Source organism: Salmo trutta, chromosome 19, assembly GCF_901001165.1.
Source record: "Salmo trutta chromosome 19, fSalTru1.1, whole genome shotgun sequence".
NCBI lineage: Eukaryota > Metazoa > Chordata > Actinopteri > Salmoniformes > Salmonidae > Salmo > Salmo trutta.
This window is the reverse complement of record NC_042975.1, coordinates 19,590,736-19,609,945: the sequence shown is the minus strand read 5'-3', so window position 1 is coordinate 19,609,945 and position 19,210 is coordinate 19,590,736. Positions and strand designations below refer to the sequence as shown.

The window sequence follows — 19,210 nt, the reverse complement described above, 5'->3', positions numbered from 1 at the left end:
ATAGCCATACATATTGTTTATAAGAGATGTGAATTGGAGATTGTATTCTGTCATTCACAATTGTATCTTTATTTATCTCTTTACTTGCAGACCACACACACACACACTTTGGTTGAGGCAGGTTTCCAGACCACTAAGTGCCTTAGACCATCCATACACTGTGCAGCGCTGTTCCGTGCCTGTGCATCTTTGGCGTTATTAAACCACCTCAACTGGAATCCTACCTAAAATAATGTTTACATATTTTGCATTACTCATCTCATATGTACAGTGGGGGAAAAAAGTATTTGACCCCTGCTGATTTTGTACGTTTGCCCACTGACAAAGAAATGATCAGTCTATAATTTTAATGGTAGGTTTATTTGAACAGTGAGAGACAGAATAACAACAAACAAATCCAGAAAAACGCATGTAAAAAATGTTACAAATTGATTTGCATTTTAATGAGGGAAATAAGTATTTGACCCCCTCTCAATCAGAAAGATTTCTGGCTCCCAGGTAACTTTTATACAGGTAACGAGCTGAGATTAGGAGCACACTCTTAAAGGGAGTGCTCTTAATCTCAGTTTGTTACCTGTATAAAAGACACCTGTCCACAGAAGCAATCAATCAATCAGATTCCAAACTCTCCACCATGGCCAAGACCAAAGAGCTCTCCAAGGATGTCAGGGACAAGATTGTAGACCTGCACAAGGCTGGAATGGGCTACAAGACCATCGTCAGCAGCTTGGTGAGAAGGTTACAACAGTTCGTGCGATTAATCGCAAATGGAAGAAACACAAAAGAACTGTCAATCTCCTTCGGCTCCATGCAAGATCTCACCTCATGGAGTTGCAATGATCATGAGAACGGTGAGGAATCAGCCCAGAACTACATGGGAAGATCTTGTCAATGATCTCAAGGCAGCTGGGACCATAGTCACCAAGAAAACAATTGGTAACACACTACGCCGTGAAGGACTGAAATCCTACAGCGCCCGCAAGGTCCCCCTGCTCAAGAAAGCACATATACATGCCCGTCTGAAGTTTGCCAATGAACATCTGAATGATTCAGAGGACAACTGGTGAAAGTGTTGTGGTCAGATGAGACCAAAATGGAGCTCTTTGGCATCAACTCAACTCGCCGTGTTTGGAGGAGGAGGAATGCTGCCTATGACCCCAAGAACACCATCCTCACCGTCAAACATGGCGGTGGAAACATTATGCTTTGGGGTGTTTTTCTGCTAAGGGGACAGGACAACTTCACCGCATCAAAGGGACGATGGACGGGGCCATGTACCGTCAAATCTTGGGTGAGAACCTCCTTCCCTCAGCCAGGGCATTGAAAATGGGTCGTGGATGGGTATTCCAGCATGACAATGACCCAAAACACACGGCCAAGGCAACAAAGGAGTGGCTCAAGAAGAAGCACATTAAGGTCCTGGAGTGGCCTAGCCAGTCTTTAGACCTTAATCCCATAGAAAATCTGTGGAGGGAGCTGAAGGTTTGAGTTGCCAAACGTCAGCCTCGAAACCTTAATGACTTGGAGAAGATCTGCAAAGAGGAGTGGGACAAAATCCCTCCTGAGATGTGTGCAAACCTGGTGGCCAACTACAAGAAACGTCTGACCTCTGTGATTGCCAACAAGGGTTTTGCCACCAAGTACTAAGTCATGTTTTGCAGAGGGGTCAAATACTCATTTCCCTCATTAAAATGCAAATCATTTTATAACATTTTTGACATGCGTTTTTCTGGATTTTTGTTGTTATTCTGTCTCTCACTGTTCAAATAGACCTACCATTAAAATTATAGACTGGTCATTTCTTTGTCAGTGGGCAAACGTACAAAATCAACAGGGGATCAAATACTTTTTTCCCCCTCACTGTATATACTGTATTTTATTCTACTGTATTTTAGTCTATGCCACTCCGACATTGCTCGTCCAAATATTTATATATTCTTAATTCCATTCCTTTACTTTAGATTTGTGTGTACTGTTGTGAAATTGTTAGAAGCTAGAAACACAAGCATTTCGCTGCACCCGCAATAACATCTGCTAAACATGTGTATGTGACAATAACATTTAATTTGATACATGTCTGTCATCTGTGCCCTTACCAGCACATAAAGTAAAACCTAACCTAAAGAATATACAGTCCACCAAGTCCTCACTTACAAACAACCACCATAAAAATTGAAAGAAAGAAATTGGAATATCCTGTGTCATGGAGAGATGGAGGTGGAAATAGCTCTCCTCCTTCCACCTTTCAATTCTCCATGCCTCTCTGCTGAGTCGCTAAGCGACCCCACGCCAACCACCAAAACGCTGTAAAATGACAGACTGACATCGCCACATAGACCCAAACAGGCCATCTGTGTGACCCAGTTATCACGGTAATAAACGCTGCCTGCCGCACCGCACTTCTCATGTCTAGCTGCTCTGGGACTCTGGAATGAGCGGCACTCTGGGCGGAAAGAGAAGAGAGGGGTTTGGGAAGGAGGAGAGAGGGAGAAGAGAGGGAGGGATAATTGACTTGGACACTTCCTAACACTTTGTCTGGCCCTAGGCACCAGCTTAGCTTTTTTTTTTTAGCTTGTGTTGGTTTGGTCCCCCCGTGGGAACATCTGACTCCACATCTCCACACACACACACACACACACACACACACACACACACACACGCTACAGTTAGTGTTCTTGACAAACCAGATGTCTTTGCTATTCTGAGTGAGTGATGCTGTTCAGCAAATTATATGGTAAAAAATGCAGATCCCATTAAGGACTACAGAGGTGCCCAATATTGGACTAGGGGTCCTAATAAAATAACATGATTTGCACACAATATATTGGTGCCGGGGGCTGGTCTAGTGGTAGTGCTGCAGTCCCCTGATTACACATTTCCCTGGGAGGCTGGGGTTCGATCCACGACTGCGCCATTTTCGGTGTTGTGTCCCTCTCCTCTATGTCCCCATCTCAGTCTACTTCTACCCTGTATCAATCAATAAAAATCCAAATACTCTCCTTCACAAAAAATACAATATACGTTTGGATATTTTGGCTAATATCTTCTCCTTCTTCATAGTCTGTGGTTTTACACAGGAAGTGAAGGTGTGTGTGTGTGTGTTTAGCTCCAGTCTACCAAGCATGAACCTAAATAGCACAACATTTGCTGACCATGCCAGCAAGCCTCAGTAGTGTGAAAAGGATATGTAAGTGTAAACGTGAGGAAAAAGATAATCTAGGGACAGGTGTAGAAAATGTGCGTGAGCTATACACACTATGGTGCAACGTATTGCAAAGGTGTTTATAATGTCTCTGTCCAAATAAACCATGAATATATTTTCGAAAGAAAAATGATGTGCTTGCTTCAGCAGTCTTAAAAAAAAAAAAAAAAATGATGGTAGTGGACGTAGTAGTAGCTCACTCACCCGGGGTCTCTTCCAGTGCACACGTCCGATCCTGTTGCCCTGGTAAAAGAGGGTGTCATCCACTGCGGGGAAGCGCGGGTCCTCGAACAGCAGGCCGCTGGCAAGGCACTGCCTCTTCAGGGTGGAGTACTGCTGCCCCTCGAAGGCCTTCACAGACGAGAACATCCTACAGCCCGTAGGGACCACAGGCAGGAGACAGGGCTCTGTTAGTGACCTGGAACTGGTCTCCTACCAAACAGGTCTCTTATATCCTTCAAGATTAGCTGTGTCAATGTTATTACATTTTACCTTTTGGGTAGGTTACACTATGGACAAATACACACATGCATGTATCAAAAGTTGTGATACAAGAGTCCGTAATAGCAGAAAATAAACGTAGACAGACAGAGCTGTTGAGGAAACAAGCTATTCTACTTGTAGTCACAGAGCAATGAGCTGTTGATGACCTCGCCATACGATGTGACAGGAGATCAAGGACTCAACAAATCACCATGGAAATGAAGCAGGATGTTCTCTTTGAGGTTAATTTGACACTTCAGATTTGCTACTGGCCAGTGACGAAACAAAATGGCTACCAAATTGCCTACACAGTACATACAGTTCCAACAGGCTTGTATAGAATGAGCTGACTAATCAAAAGGCTTATCTGTTAGCTACACAGCTGGTTTCTTTATATTTTTTTAATCGTGCTTAATCCTACAAAGACAATCTAATGGCCATTGGGAAATAAACCAATGGGAAGGATTTTCTGCATAGCAACTCGGTTAAATAAGGCACACTGCTCTTTTGCCTTGGGAGCAGGATATGTAATGAGATCTTATAGAGGGCCAGAATGGGAAGAGGAGGAGTGTGTGTATGTGTGGAGAGGTGAGGGTAGTTAGGCTACTTCTCTTTAAAATCACGTAACATTGTCTGTCTGATGTCGACTCAATCTCAAATGTCCCAGGAATACACTGGCAGAACTGAACTGCAGACAGATCGTTCACTACAGGAGCATGGAAAAGATGGATGGCAGAAGCCTTTTAGAGGCAAACTGTTAACCAAACACACCGCACACTTCAATACCAGCCAAAAATCATCCAGAAACACCAACAGCAATATAAAATGAGACATGATAAGAAGAATGGAAGTTGGATACAGAAGCACATAGACCACCCAGTATATTTTTCCCCATCCTTCTGGTTTTTAGCTTTGAACCTCGCTCCAGGGTGAAGTTTCCCCTAAGTACAGATCTAGGATCAGCTTCCCATCCCCTTATCTTAACCTTAACCATTAGTGGGGAAAATGCTAAACTTACCCGAGATCAGCATCTAGGGGCAACTTCACCCTACAGTACTCTAAGCTCAGTTTGACCTGCTGTCTTCTTTCAACTTCTCTTTTCTGACAAGGGCTTGTAATGCAACAGCAGCACAAGAAAAAGTCAGCGTTTCATAAAAAATAAAAAAATCCAATTAAATACTACATTTAATCAAAGGAAATGTAGGCCGTCAAAATGTCAACTCAATCAACCAAATCCTTTACATAATAAAAAAGCTTTATGGCATTTTCTTGTGCTGATCTTGAAGTGGTCTCCGGAGACATGAGATCACAGAAAATGATCACAGAAAAACAGAAAATGGAGGAATGCCAAATCAAATCTCTAAAAAGGTTTTAAAATCATATTAACTTCGACGAGTGAAGTAACCCTTTCATATCAAGATGATGAATACATCATCTCCCGGAGGAATAAGGAATTATTTTAATTTAACCCTATTTACTGATGCAGATTTAGGCTAGACATTTGAACTACAGTAGCCTACACACGTCTGCCTATAGAGTAAACATTTGCTTAACATGTCACATAATATGCTGAACAAAAATAAACGCAATAAGCAACAATTTCAAAGATTTTACTAAATTACAGTTCATATAAGGAAATCAGTAAATTCAAATAAATTCATTAGACCCTAATCTATGGATTTCACATGACTTGGCAGGGGTGCTAGGCCCACTCACTGGGGATCCAGTGCTAGGCCCACTCACTGGGGATCCAGTGCTAGGCCCACTCACTGGGGATCCAGTGCTAGGCCCACTCACTGGGGATCCAGTGCTAGGCCCACTCACTGGGGATCCAGTGCTAGGCCCACTCACTGGGGATCCAGTGCTAGGCCCACTCACTGGGGATCCAGTGCTAGGCCCACTCACTGGGGATCCAAGCCCAGCGAATCAAAATGAGTTTTCCCCCCACAAAAGGGCTTTATTATAGAAAGAAAAACTCCCCAGTTTCATTAGCTTTTCCAGCTGGCTGGTCTCAGATGATCCTGCAAGTGAAGATGCCGGATGTGGAAGTCCTCGACTTGCGAGGTGGCGTGGAAAATTACACAATTAGTCATGCTATCCCGTGTTTTACTGCTTAAAGAATAGTGTCTTGTTAAATGCTAGTGTTTTTTCCAACCTGACACAAACTTGTCTTTGTGTGACTTAGTCATAAGACTGGGCGCATAGCCAAGGTACGTTTCGATGCGACCCTAGCATGTGACATCCCATGGGTTTACTACGTACAGGAAGTCACACGTATGGAAACTTGCAGAAAGGAGCATATTATAGTGTTTGCTGTTGTGAATGCAGTTACACGGTTGAACCCTCAAGCTATCTTAAATCTGCACAGACAACTAATTGTCTTTTACACACTATCTGCTGACTGCCACGTATACAAAAAGGATGTACTTCTCTATAAAAGTTGAGACCCGACACTGTTCGTTGGGCCTTAACTGCACAACTGTTGAAGTGCATAGTTAACTGCTCCATTTTTGCAAATATTTTAATAAAGTTGTTTTGAAGAATACACTCTCTCCCCTTTTGGTTAGAATCACCACCACAGAGGTTACAAGTGTTCTGCGGTTGTGAGGCCAGTTGGACGTACTGCCAAATTGTCTAATACGACGTTGGAGGCGGCTTATGGTAGAGAAATTAACATTAAATTATCTTGCAACAGCTCTAGCGGACATTCCTGCAGTCAGCATGCCAATTGCATGCTCCCTTAAAACTTGAGACATCTGTGGCATTTTAGTGGCCTTTTATTGTCACCAACACAAGGTGCACCTTTGTAATGATCATGCTGTTTAATCAGCTTCTTGATATGTCACACCTGTTAGGTGGATAGATTATCTTGTTGGCATTATTTTGGGGTGGCAGGTAGCCTGCTGGATCGAATCCCTGAGCTGACAAGGTAGAAATCTGTCATTCTGCCCCTGAACAAGGCAGTTAACCCAATGTTCCCCGGGAGGCCGTCATTGTAAATAAGAATTTGTTCTTAACTGACTTGCCTAGTTAAAGAAAGGGTTCCATTTAAAAAATATATATTATCTTGGCAAAGGAGAAATAATCACTAACAGGGATGTAAACAAATTTGTGCACAAAATTAGAGAAATAAGCTTTTTGTGTGTATGGAACATTTCAGGGATCTTTTATTTCAGCTCATGAAACATGGCACCAGCACTTTAAATGTTGAGTTTATATTTTTGTTCAGTATATACTGCATAGACTCACTCTGTGTGCAATAATTGTATTTGTGTTTTTTGAATGAATACTTCATCTCTGTACCCCACACGTACAATTATCTGTAAGATCCCTCAGTCGAGCAGTGAATTTCAAACACAGGTTCAACAACAAAGACCAGGGAGGTTTTCCAATGCCTCAAAGAAAGGCACCTTTAAGTAGATGGGTAAAAAAAGCATACATTGAATATTCCTTTGAGCATAGTGAAGTTATTCATTACACTTTGGATGGTGTATCAATATATCAAATCACTACAAAAATACAGGCGTCCTTCCTAACTCAGTTGCCGAAGAGGGGGGAAACCGGTGGCTGCATCATGTTATTGTTATGCTTGTAATTGTTAAGGACTGGGAAATTTTTCCAGACAATAAATAAATGGAATGGAGCAGGAAAACCTGGTTCAGTCTGCTTTTCACCAAACGCTGGGAGATGAATTCACCTCTCACCAGGACAATAACCTTAAAAAGGTCAAATCTACACTTGCTTACCAAGAAGACAGTGAATGTTCATGAATGTTTGAGTTAAAATTTTGACTTAAATCTACTTGAAAATGGATTGCAAGACCTGAAAAATGGTTGTCAATCAATGATCAACAGCCAATTTGACAGAGCTTGAAGATTTTTTTTCAAGAATAATAGGCAAATGTTGTGCAATTCAGGTTTATTAGACTTCAGTGCGACTTTTGACATTACAGATCAATCTGCTGATGGAAAAACGTATTCGTTATGGCTTTACACCCCATGCTATATTGTGGATAAAGAGTTACGTGTCTAACAGAACACAGAGGGTGTTTTTTAATGGAAGCCTCTCCCAACATAATCCAGGTAGAATCAGGTCTAGACCCCTTACTTTTTCAATCTTTAATAATGACATGCCACTGGGCTTGAGTAAAGCAAGTGTGTCTACAGGTGACACGACACTATACATGTCAGCTACTACAGCGAGTGAAATGACTGCAACACTTAACAAAAAGCTGTAGTTAGTTTCAAAATGGATGGCAAGGAATAAATTAGTCCTAAATATTTCAAAAAGCATTGTATTTGGGACAAATAATTCACTAAACATCAACTAAATCTTGTAATAAATAATGTGGAAATTGAGTTGAGGAGACTAAACTGCTTGGAGTAACCCTGGATTGTAAACTGTCATGGTCAAAACATGTTGATACAACAGTAGCTAGGATGGGGAGAAGTCTGTCCATAATAAAGCGCCGCTCTGCCTTTTTAACAACAAGGCAGGCTCTGGCTTTGTCGCACCTGGACTACTGTTCTGGCCCTTAAATGTACACGGAGAGCTAACAATAATATGCATGTCAATCTCTCCTGGCTCAAAGTTGACTTCTTCACTACTTGTTTTTGTAAGAAGTGTTGAAATGCTGAAAGCACCAAGGTGTCTGTTTAAACTACTAGCACACAGCTCGGACACCCATGCATACCCCACAAGACATGCCACAAATAGTCTCTTCACAGTCCCCAAGTCAAGAACAGACTGTGGGAGGCGCACACTACTACATAGAGCCATGCCTACATGGAACTCTACTCCACAACTGATGTCAGCAGTAAAATTAGATATAAAAAACCTTATGGAACAGCGGGGACTGTGAAGAGACACACACACAGGCACAGACATGATAAGACACGCATTCAACACACACTTACACATGGATGTTGTATTGTAAATATGTGATAGTGGTGTAGTGGCCTGAGGGAACACACTAAATGCATTTGGTAAAGTGTTATGAAATGTAATGTAATGTTTTATACACACTACCGGTCAAAAGTTTTAGAACACCTACTCATTCAAGAGTTTTTCTTTATTTTTACTATTTTCTACATTGTAGAATAATAGTGAAGACATCAACACTATGAAATAACACATATGGAATCATGTAGTAACAAAAAAAAGTTAAACAAATCAAAATATATTTTATATTTGAGATTCTTCAAATAGCCACACTTTTCCTGGATGACAGCTTTGCACACTCTTGGCATTTACTTTGTCATTATGGGGTATTGTGTGTAGATTGATGAGGGGAAAAAAACAATAATACATTTTACAATAAGGCTGTAATATAACAAAATGTGGAAAAAGTCAAGGGGTCTGAATACTTTCTGAATTCAATGTAACTGCCTTAATGTTTCTGGACCCCAGGAAGAGTAGCTGCTGCCTTGGCAGCAGATCCTTAATAAATACAAATCTCTTAGAGACTTACCCAGAAAGACTCACAGCTGTAATTGCTACCAAAGGTGCTTCTACAAAGTATTGACTCAGGGGTGTGAATGCTTATGTAAATTAGATATGTATATCATTTAATACATTTGCAAAAACTACGAAAAACAAGCTGCACAACACCTGAATAAGCTGCACAACACCTGAGCTGGCAATCAAAGCTCCCAACTTCTAGATCTGACTGTTAAACCAGTGAATGATTCATACCCACACTCTGCTTCCCTCCATTTATTCATAATATGAATGGATAATTATGGACTCAGTGTGCATCCTAAACAGCACCCTATTCTCTATAGAGTCCCTATGGGCTCTGGTCAATAAAAGCTACAATATATCGGGAATAGGGAGACATTTGGGATGCACCCACAGCCTTCGGACTCATAGGGCATACACCCTCAGAGCTGTGGACCTTTCCAATAGCCATGTGCATCAAGCGTCTCAAAGTAGGAATGCTGATTCAAGGTCAGTTTTGTCTTTTATATCACAATAATAAAGACCACATGCACAGGGGGAACCTGATCCTAGATCAGCAGTCCTACTCTGAGACGCCTGATAAATATGGATCCTGACCTACAGTATACAGACCTTTGGAAAACAATTGTCTATGCTTACTCACAATTATTTTTTTATTAATTTAGCTTTTCAGAGGTGTTCACATCTGCTAAAAATCTACTTCACATGGAGACCATCACCAACATCTGCCATCAACAGCCTATTCACTGATGGTTAAACCCTACATTTGATATTGTCATAATGAAATAAAAAGCCTACCCCTAATATTGATGAAGGCAACTGATTAAATTCAGACTCACTGATTACATTTATCAGCTGAATACCTGCGGAAATGATGAGGTTGCAGTTGGAGGCCGAATGTGACACAGATGGTGCAGAGGAGTCTCGATCGTGACTGCAGCGGAAAACCCCCCATGCTCCCACACGCCTACTCTCTCCCACATGCCTACTCTCTCCCACACTACACAAGCACAAATGGGTAGATTGCTGGAGCTCGGATATTAGGTTTAAGAACTTACACGGTCATGTATATGGTTCAGCTGCAATCAACAGCTAATAGGCCTAAAGCCTAAATGTAATTGATTGGAGAGAAGTTGATAAATCTGAATAACAGGTCTATAGGCTAATGTTAGGCATACTAAACATGTTTCTATTTAACAATATTAATATAATTATCTTTACTTTGTAACAAGTGTTTGTTTTACTGGATAGCCTTCTGGCAGACACTTCTAATGGAGCAGGTCATTCATGTGCTTACTTCTTCCACTAGCATAAAATACTTTTAGACAACTAAACAAGCGCGCACACATTTACTTCTGGAAATATTTTCTAGTTGTGTGTGTGAATTAGAGATCTAGTCACCTTAACAAATCCATTTGAATCCCCAATTACTTGTGGCTCTTTATTCACTCCTTAAATGAGACTAGAAAATATGGTTAGATCCTGCTATTATGACTGCTCAGATCTGTCTCTTCTGATCCTACAGGAACTTCTCCCAGTCTCCACATCTGCCTGTCTGGGTTCTGAGTGACATCATCATCTGAAGCATTCAAGTTATTTTACCTTGTAATTGCATTAAACATCACATCTTAATCATTACTTAATAATTAATCAATCAACGTTTATATAAACGTCAATGGGAAATGTTCAGGTGAAATTGAACCGCTTGCAGAAAGAATTAGACAGGACCCAAATATAAACAGGTATCAGTATGGGTGAACATAAACTAAATGTACTTGCAGACAATCTCTTGATATACCTGACCAATATTGAAACCTCAATGCACCCCAGCTAAAAATACTTTCAGGACACTCTAAAATTTCATGATATAAAATTAACGTGGGAAAAAAAACAAAATAATGGCAATAAGAAAGAGAATAGCCCTTGATCTACAGCAATCCCATTACTCAACAATATGACAGCAGACAGATGGAACAAATCTTCCATAAATCTAACAGGTAGAATGCATCTCTTAAGCATTTCTCTACGGCTGGCCATGCTTTCCACCTGGCTACCCCATACCTCGGTCAACTTTCCAGCACCCTCAACAGCATCCCGCCAAAGCCCCCACCATTTCTCCTTCACCCAAATCCAGATAGCTGATGTTCTGAAAGAGCTGCAAAATCTGGACCCTCTCTTTCTAAAATTATCTGCCGAAATTGTTGCAACCCCTATTACTAGCCTGTTCAACCTCTCTTTCGTATCGTCTGAGATTCCCAAAGATTGGAAAGCTGCCGCGGTCATCCCCCTCTTCAAAGGGGGTGACACTCTAGACCCAAACTGTTACAGACCTATATCCATCCTACCCTGTCTTTCTAAGGTCTTCGAAAGCCAAGTTAACAAACAGATTACCGACCATTTCGAATCCCACCGTACCTTCTCCGCTATGCAATCTGGTTTCAGAGCTGGTCATGGGTGCACCTCAGCCATGCTCAAGGTCCTAAACGACATCATAACCGCCATTGATAAGAGACATTACTGTGCAGCTGTATTCATCGACCTGGCCAAGGCTTTCGACTCTGTCAATCACCACATTCTTATTGGCAGACCCGGTTTCTCAAATTATTGCCTCGCCTGGTTTATCAACTACTTCTCTGATAGAGTTCAGTGTGCCAAATCAGAGGGCCTGTTGTCCGGACCTTTGGCAGTCTCTATGGGTATGCCACAGGGTTCAATTCTCGGGCCGACTCTTCTCTGTATACATCAATGACGTTGCTCTTGCTACTGCTGATTCTCTGATCCACCTCTACGCAGACGACACCATTCTGTATACTTCTGGCCCCTCTTTGGATACTGTGTTAACTAACCTCCAGACGAGCTTCAATGCCATACAACTCTCCTTCCATGGCCTCCAACTGCTCTTAAACGCAGGTAAAACTAAATGCATGCTATTCAATCGATCACTGCCCGCACCTGCTCGCCTGTCCAGCATCACTACTCTGGACGGCTCTGACTTAGAATACGTGGACAACTACAAATACCTGGGTGTCTGGTTAGACTGTAAACTCTCCTTCCAGACTCACATTAAGCATCTCCAATATAAAATTAAATCTAGAATCGGCTTCCTATATCGCAACAAATCATCCTTCACTCATGCTGCCAAACATACCCTTGTAAAACTGACCATCCTACCGATCCTCGACTTCGGTGATGTCATCTATAAAATAGCCTCCAACACTCTACTCAACAAACTGGATGCAGTCTATCACAGTGCCATCCGTTTTGTCACCAAAGCCCCACACCCTACCCACCATTGCTGCCTTTCCTTCCAGTTCTCTGCTGCCAATAACTGGAACGAACTGCAAAAATCTCTGAAGCTGGAGACTCATATCTCCCTCACTAGCTTTAAGCACCAGCTGTCAGAGCAGCTCACAGATCACTGCACTTGTACATAGCCCATCTATCTACCTACCTCATCCCCATACTGTATTTATTTATTTATCTTGCTCCTTTGCACATTCATCTTCTGCACATCTACCGTTCCAGTGTTTAATTGCTATATTGTAATTACTTCGCCACCATGGCCTATTTATTGTCTTAACTTACCTCATTTGCACTCACTGTATATATACTTTTGTTCTACTGTATTATTGACTATGTTTTGTTTATTCCATGTGTAACTCTGTGTTGTTGTATGTGTTGAACTGCTTTGCTTTATCTTGGCCAGGTCGCAGTTGCAAATGAGAACTTGTTCTTAAGGTGAAATAAATAAAATCAAATAAGAATGGCATGGCTCCCAAAGTTTCTATAATTATTCTAGGTAAAACCAATAACCCCACCAAAGACAATATTTTAAAAAAGTATACTCGGTCATAAGACTTTATATGGTCAAATAAAACTCATAGAATAAAAAAGAAAGCTTTACATCTTCCTATGTCTGAGGATGGTTTTAACCTTCCAAACTTGGATTGTATTGATTCGCCATCCAAGGCTTTTACTTGTGACATAGTGTTACATGCACTAAAGAGGAACAATGGGTACATATGCTCATCCCCAGAATCTTTGTTTTTTTCAAAGGATAAAGCTAAGAACATTAACAACTTCATAGTTAAGAACACTATAACATGGAACATTTTACATATTCTACAAGAACCAATATCACTCCCTAAAAACCCCTATGGAACAATCCTTGGATAGCTTTTCAGAATTCACCAATAAATTGGTCCACATGGAAAACTAAAGGCTTAAAAAGGGTAAATGACTTGGTAATAGGAAATACTTATTTCCATGAAAGCATTAAAAAGCTATTTTGGATTGACCAATGCAGATATTTTAAAATACAAGCAACTTAAAAGTTTTATATCACAATTTTGATTAGAAATCTTTGGACATCAGAGCAATCTTGAGGGAATCCTATTTCAGTCAAAAAATGATATTTCTGCTGATAGGTAAGCTATAAGAAACCTTGCAGAGAGTTTATCCAACTGACAACTATTGGAACCAAGACTTAAAAATAATGGATATTGGCACAAGACTGAGGGAATGTTGGAACATAACTAAATTACAGTTCACTAAAATATATACGCTTAACCCAGTATAAATTAATGTATAGAATGTATTACACAAGAGACAAAATTCACAAATTCTACAGCACAACGGCAGAGTCATATCTTAAGTGTAAAACTAACAACGACTCGATAATCCATGCCTTCTGGGAATGTTATATAGTCCAAAAGTTATGGGTGGAGTTAGAAAGTTGGGTGTGAGAAGTAATACAATGTCAATTTACTTTGAATCCGTCTGTCTGCATATTTCAAGACATGGCATACGAGGATGCAGTGAAATACCCGATGGGTTGGACGATAGTTTTCTCATCAATCTTGGAAAAACATATACATAAAAACTGGATTTTATATTATTTATTTTATTAAAATCAACCAATCCTCTGTCATTAACACAATGGAAAGGACAAATGCATTATTATCTAAATGTTCAAAGTGCGTGAGCGGCGGAGAGAAACAAAATGGTGCAGTTTGAGGCCATGTGGCGGAGAGTGATGCGGGCGCTGGAGATGGGGGTGTGCACATGTGGGCCTGGGCAGGTGTAATGTAATTAACGTTTGTGTGATATTATCATTCGTATGTGTATGTGTTGTATTGTAAACTCAAATGAAAATCGTACAAAAAGAAAGGAAACATTCAGGTGCTTAATAGAACAGCAATCAGTTATTTTGCTGAAATTACTATAATTAGAAACTCAACCGTTCACTGAGATGATCATTTTTGGGAGGGAGATCGCATGGTTGAAGATCTTGAGGCCCTGATAAGCATGAGAGCAGACAATATTTTAGAGACTAATTTCTCCAGGGTCCCATCACCAGTAAAGTTATGGTTGTCAGCTCAAAGTCCCAGTGACATTATCAGCAGTAAGGCCAAAGTATCTTTGACCAGTCTGTCTATCAAAACAATATCTAGTGAAGACATCAAGAGAAATGCCACACAAACAGTGAGTGGATTCCTGGTCAAGTCCATCAGCAGCGTAATTAGTGCACAAGCTAATGATTGTATGCAGGCATCTAATTCTGACACCAATCCAGTGAACTTCACTTGCCAAGTTCCAGTGATGAAGAAACTCTATGAAGGGGTGTCAGCAACAATTCCAAACTTCTCTGGGCTAATAGAGGGGATAAGGTAATTCAATGATCCAGATCTCATGTGATGTGAGACGTCAAATGAACCTTGCTCCTCCACAGCTGGAAGGAGAAGATCTGATGTTTTCGTTGAGGTCAGCCAGTTTGTAGGTGGCATTCTTTCTCAGCTGAAAGATATTGCCTTGTCAGAGTTCCCATCACCATGTGAAGACATGTCTACACGTTTTTATTGTATCTTCACATAGTCTCTCAACCAAGAGCCTTCAAAAACTCTCTAGTCATGAGTTTCAAATCAAAGCTGTTCAATGTGTGAGTGAGGTCCTAAGAAAATTATCTGATCGGTTTCTATTAGCATCTACCACTGCTGCAGAGTAAGATAGACATTTCTTACACTGCAATGACCAGTAAACATAATGAATCAGCCTTGTGAAGATTTTGGTCAGCATTCAAGCAGGGATTGTTTCAAATCAAGTCTTCAGACTGTGGAGGAGCAAATTTAATTTGCCCAGACCCACTGAGCTCTTAGAATACATATACAAGAGGATATTGGAACAGTCAGCTATAGAGACAGAAAATCCCTCTCTCCTTCACACTCCTCCCTCTCCACATCTAAGCTTACTTCAAGAGCAAGACAGTCTCCAACACCACAGCATATCACCTGTGATATTCTGGTCAAGACTGGAAGCTACTCTACCTGCATTTTATTCCAATCCATCTCACTTATCTATTGGCTCAAATCAGATGCATACCAGCAGTACAGAGGCAGACAGTACCAGACAGTACCATCCCTACTACATCCTCTCCCCTCAGTGATGACCACCTTCATGGCGAGACTATTATGAGAATGAAATGAGTTTAAAAGAGGAAAGTTACTACAAACCAGTAATATTACGGAAGCTTGTAATAAAGATACACAGACCATGCAGCGAAGTCCCTTACCTAGCCGAGCTACAATGAACCCCTTTAGTCCGCAAGCCCACAAGCCTATTTTCTGTCCCAGAACATACATCACCAGTTTCAACATTGACAAAACATTCCAATGGCGCCGGAGGAAATGGTTAGGAGACCGTAAAACGGCTGCCAATTGTGTGTTTTTTAGCGTTATTTGTAACTTATTTTGTACATAATGTTTCTGCCACCGTCTCATACGACCAAAAAGAGCTTCTAGATATCAGGACAGCAATTACTCACCTCATGCTGGACAAAGATTTTTTCTTTAACGAGTCGGACACAAAAGATTTACTTCAGACACACGACAAGGCCCACATCCCCATCAAAGAGACGGAGATATCGGGGACGTAGGTCGGGGTTCCTTGTAAGGATCCAACGGCGAGTGGGTAATCTGCCTCTACCATAAATCCTATTAGCCAACGTACAATCATTGGATATCAAAATAGATGAGCTACGCTCGCAAATATCCTACCAACGGGACATTAAAAACTGTAATAACTTATGTTTCATGAGTCGTGGCTGAACGACTAAATGAATAAAGGATAGAGCTGCCGCTTTCAAGGAGCGGGACGATTATAAGAAATCCTGCTATGCCCTCTGACGAACCATCAAACAGGCAAAGAGTCAATACAGGACTAAGATTGAATCATACTACACCGGCTCCGATGCTCGTCGGATGTGGCTGGGCTTGCAAACTATTACAGACTACAAAAAGGGAAGGACAGCTGCGAGCTGGCCAGTGACACGAGCCTACCAGACGAGCTAAATTACTTCTATGCTCGCTCGAGGTAAGCAACACAAGCATGCATGAGAGCATCAGCTGTTCCGGACGACTGTGATCACACTATCTTTAGCCGATGTGAGTAAGACCTTTAAACAGGTCAACATTCACAAGGCCGCAGGGCCAGACGGATTACCAGGACGTGCACTCCGAGCATGCGCTGACAAACTGGCAAGTGCCTTCACTGACATTTTCAACCTGTCCCTGACTGAGTCTGTAATACCAACATGTTTCAAGCAGACCACCATAGTCCCTGTGCCCAAGAACACTAAGGTAACCTGCCTAAATGACTACCGGCCCATGGCACTCACGTCTGTAGCCATGAAGTGCTTTGAAAGGCTGGTAATGGTTCACATCAACACCATTATCTAGACCCACTCCAATTTGCATACCGCCCCAATAGATCACGCAATCTCTATTGCACTCCACACTGCCCTTTCCCACCTGGACAAAAGGAACACCTACATGAGAATGCTATTCATTGACTACAGCTCAGCGTTCAACACCATAGTGCCCTCAAAGCTCATCACTAAGCTAAGGAACCTGGGACTAAACACCTCCCTCTAACGGGATCCTGGACTTCCTGACGGACCACCCCCAGGTGGTAAGGGTAGGTAACAACACATCTGCCATGCTGATCCTCAACACGAGGGACCCTCAGGGTTGTGTGCTCAGTCCCCTCCTGTAATCCTTGTTCACTCATGACTGCCCGGCCAGGCACGACTACAAGACTAATCAATAACTTTGCAGACGATACAACAGTGGTAGGCCTTATCACCGACAAGTATGATACAGCCTATAGGGAGGAGGTCAGAGACCTGGCTGTGTGGTGCCAGGATAACAACCTCTCCCTCAAAGTGACCAAGACAAAGGAGATGATTGTGGACTACAGGAAAAGGAGGAATGAGCACGCCCCCAATATTGGCGGGGCTGCAGTGGAGCAGGTTGAGAGCTTCAAGTTCCTTGGTGTCCACATCACCAACAAACTATCATAGTTCAAACACACCAAGACAGTCGTGAAGAGGGCACAACAAAACCTATTCCCCCTCAGGAGACTGAAAATATTTGGCATGGGTCCCCAGATCCTCAAAAGGTTCTACAGCTGCACCATCGAGAGCATCCGGACTGGTTGCATCCCTGCCTGGTATGGCAACTGTTCGGCCTCCGATCACAAGGCATTAGAGGGTAATTTGTACATCACTGGGGCCAAGCTTCCTGCTATCCAGGACCTATATACCAGGCGGTGTCAGAGGAAGACCCTAAATATTGTCAAAGACTCCAGCCACCCTAGTCATAGACTGTTCTCTCTGCTACCGCACAGCAGGCGGTACCGGAGCACCAAGTCTAGGTCCAAAAGGTTTAACAGCTTCTAACCCCAAGCCATAAGACTCCTGAACAGCTAATCAAATGGATACCCAGAATGCAGTTTATTTTTCTTAAGAAGTTTCAGCTTACATGACATACACAAATCTAAATGCCTGTAGCTCAGGACCTGAAGCAAGGATATGCATGTTCTTGATACCATTTGAAAGGAAACACTTTGAAGTGTGTGGAAATGTGAAATTAATGTAGGAGAATAACACATTAGATCTGGTAAAAAGATAACACTAAGAAAAAAACATTTGTTTAAAAAATAAAAATCGTACCTTCATCTTTGAAAGGCAAGAGAAAGACCATAATGTATTATTCCAGCCCAGGCACAATGTAGACTTTGGTCACTAGTTGGCAGCAGTGAATGTGCACAGTTTTAGACTGATCCAATGAACCATTGAATATCTGTTCAAACTGTTGTATAGAGACTGCCCAAATGTGCCTAATTGGTTTATTCATACATTTTCAAGTTCATAATTGTGCACTCTCCTCAAACAATAGCATGGTATTATTTCACTGTAATAGCTACTGTAAATTGGACAGTGCAGTTAGATTAACAAGAATTTAAGCTTTCTGCCCATATCAGATATGTCTATGTCCTGGGATTTTTGGGGGTTTCTTACAACCTCATGCTAATCACATTAGCCTACATTAGCTCAACCATCCCGCAGGGTGGACACCGATCCTGTAGAGGATTTATTAAGGGCTTGTAATTAAGCATTTCACTGTAAGGTCTACACCTGTTATGTACGGCGCATGTGACAAATAAAATTTGATTTGAACAACTTTAGAACAGATTTGGAACTAGATGAAAAAAAACATCTAAATCCCTCCAAACTGGACTAGGCCTATACTATAATACTCTTCATTTATTTTTATTTAACCTTCATACAGAAACACGTTTTTCAAAAGTACCATCTTGTTTTTGCAACGAAAAACCATATTGTCCTATCTCGGTTTTGGAAATGTTGGTGATGACAGAGAGAGCTTGGGACTATAAGGTTCTATCTGCATTTTTGTCAAAATGTAGTTATTAGCATAGCCTTGTTCTGTTCAATGTTCTCTACCATAGTAGTCTAAATACCCCAAATCATGTTGTTAAATTAAAGAGAATACAACATTGAACTTTAAAGCCAATTATCGCAGAATCATCTTTTTGCAGATAGTCCCATGCACTTGATATTTTGAGTTGTAGTCAATATGAATCATTCAGAATTTTGATTTTACATACAACAAAGAACTGACATGTACAGAACATTTCTATTTTACAATAAACTCCTGATACACAAAATCAGTAATCATGTGAAAATGAAAAACGCACATATATAGTTCC

The 19,210-nt window shown here is 41.3% G+C and overlaps 1 protein-coding gene across 2 annotated transcripts in view; it reads right to left on the bottom strand.

The window, feature by feature from the left end:
• capn5b (calpain 5b) overlaps nucleotides 1-19,210 on the bottom strand; it is a 75,609-nt gene that overhangs the window by 54,358 nt on the left and 2,041 nt on the right. For both annotated transcript variants that reach the window (XM_029700013.1, XM_029700012.1), the window contains one exon: nucleotides 3,407-3,572. In XM_029700013.1, the coding sequence (XP_029555873.1) occupies nucleotides 3,407-3,571 (165 nt within the window). In that variant the 5' untranslated portion in view covers nucleotide 3,572. The remainder of the gene's footprint in view (nucleotides 1-3,406; nucleotides 3,573-19,210) is intronic.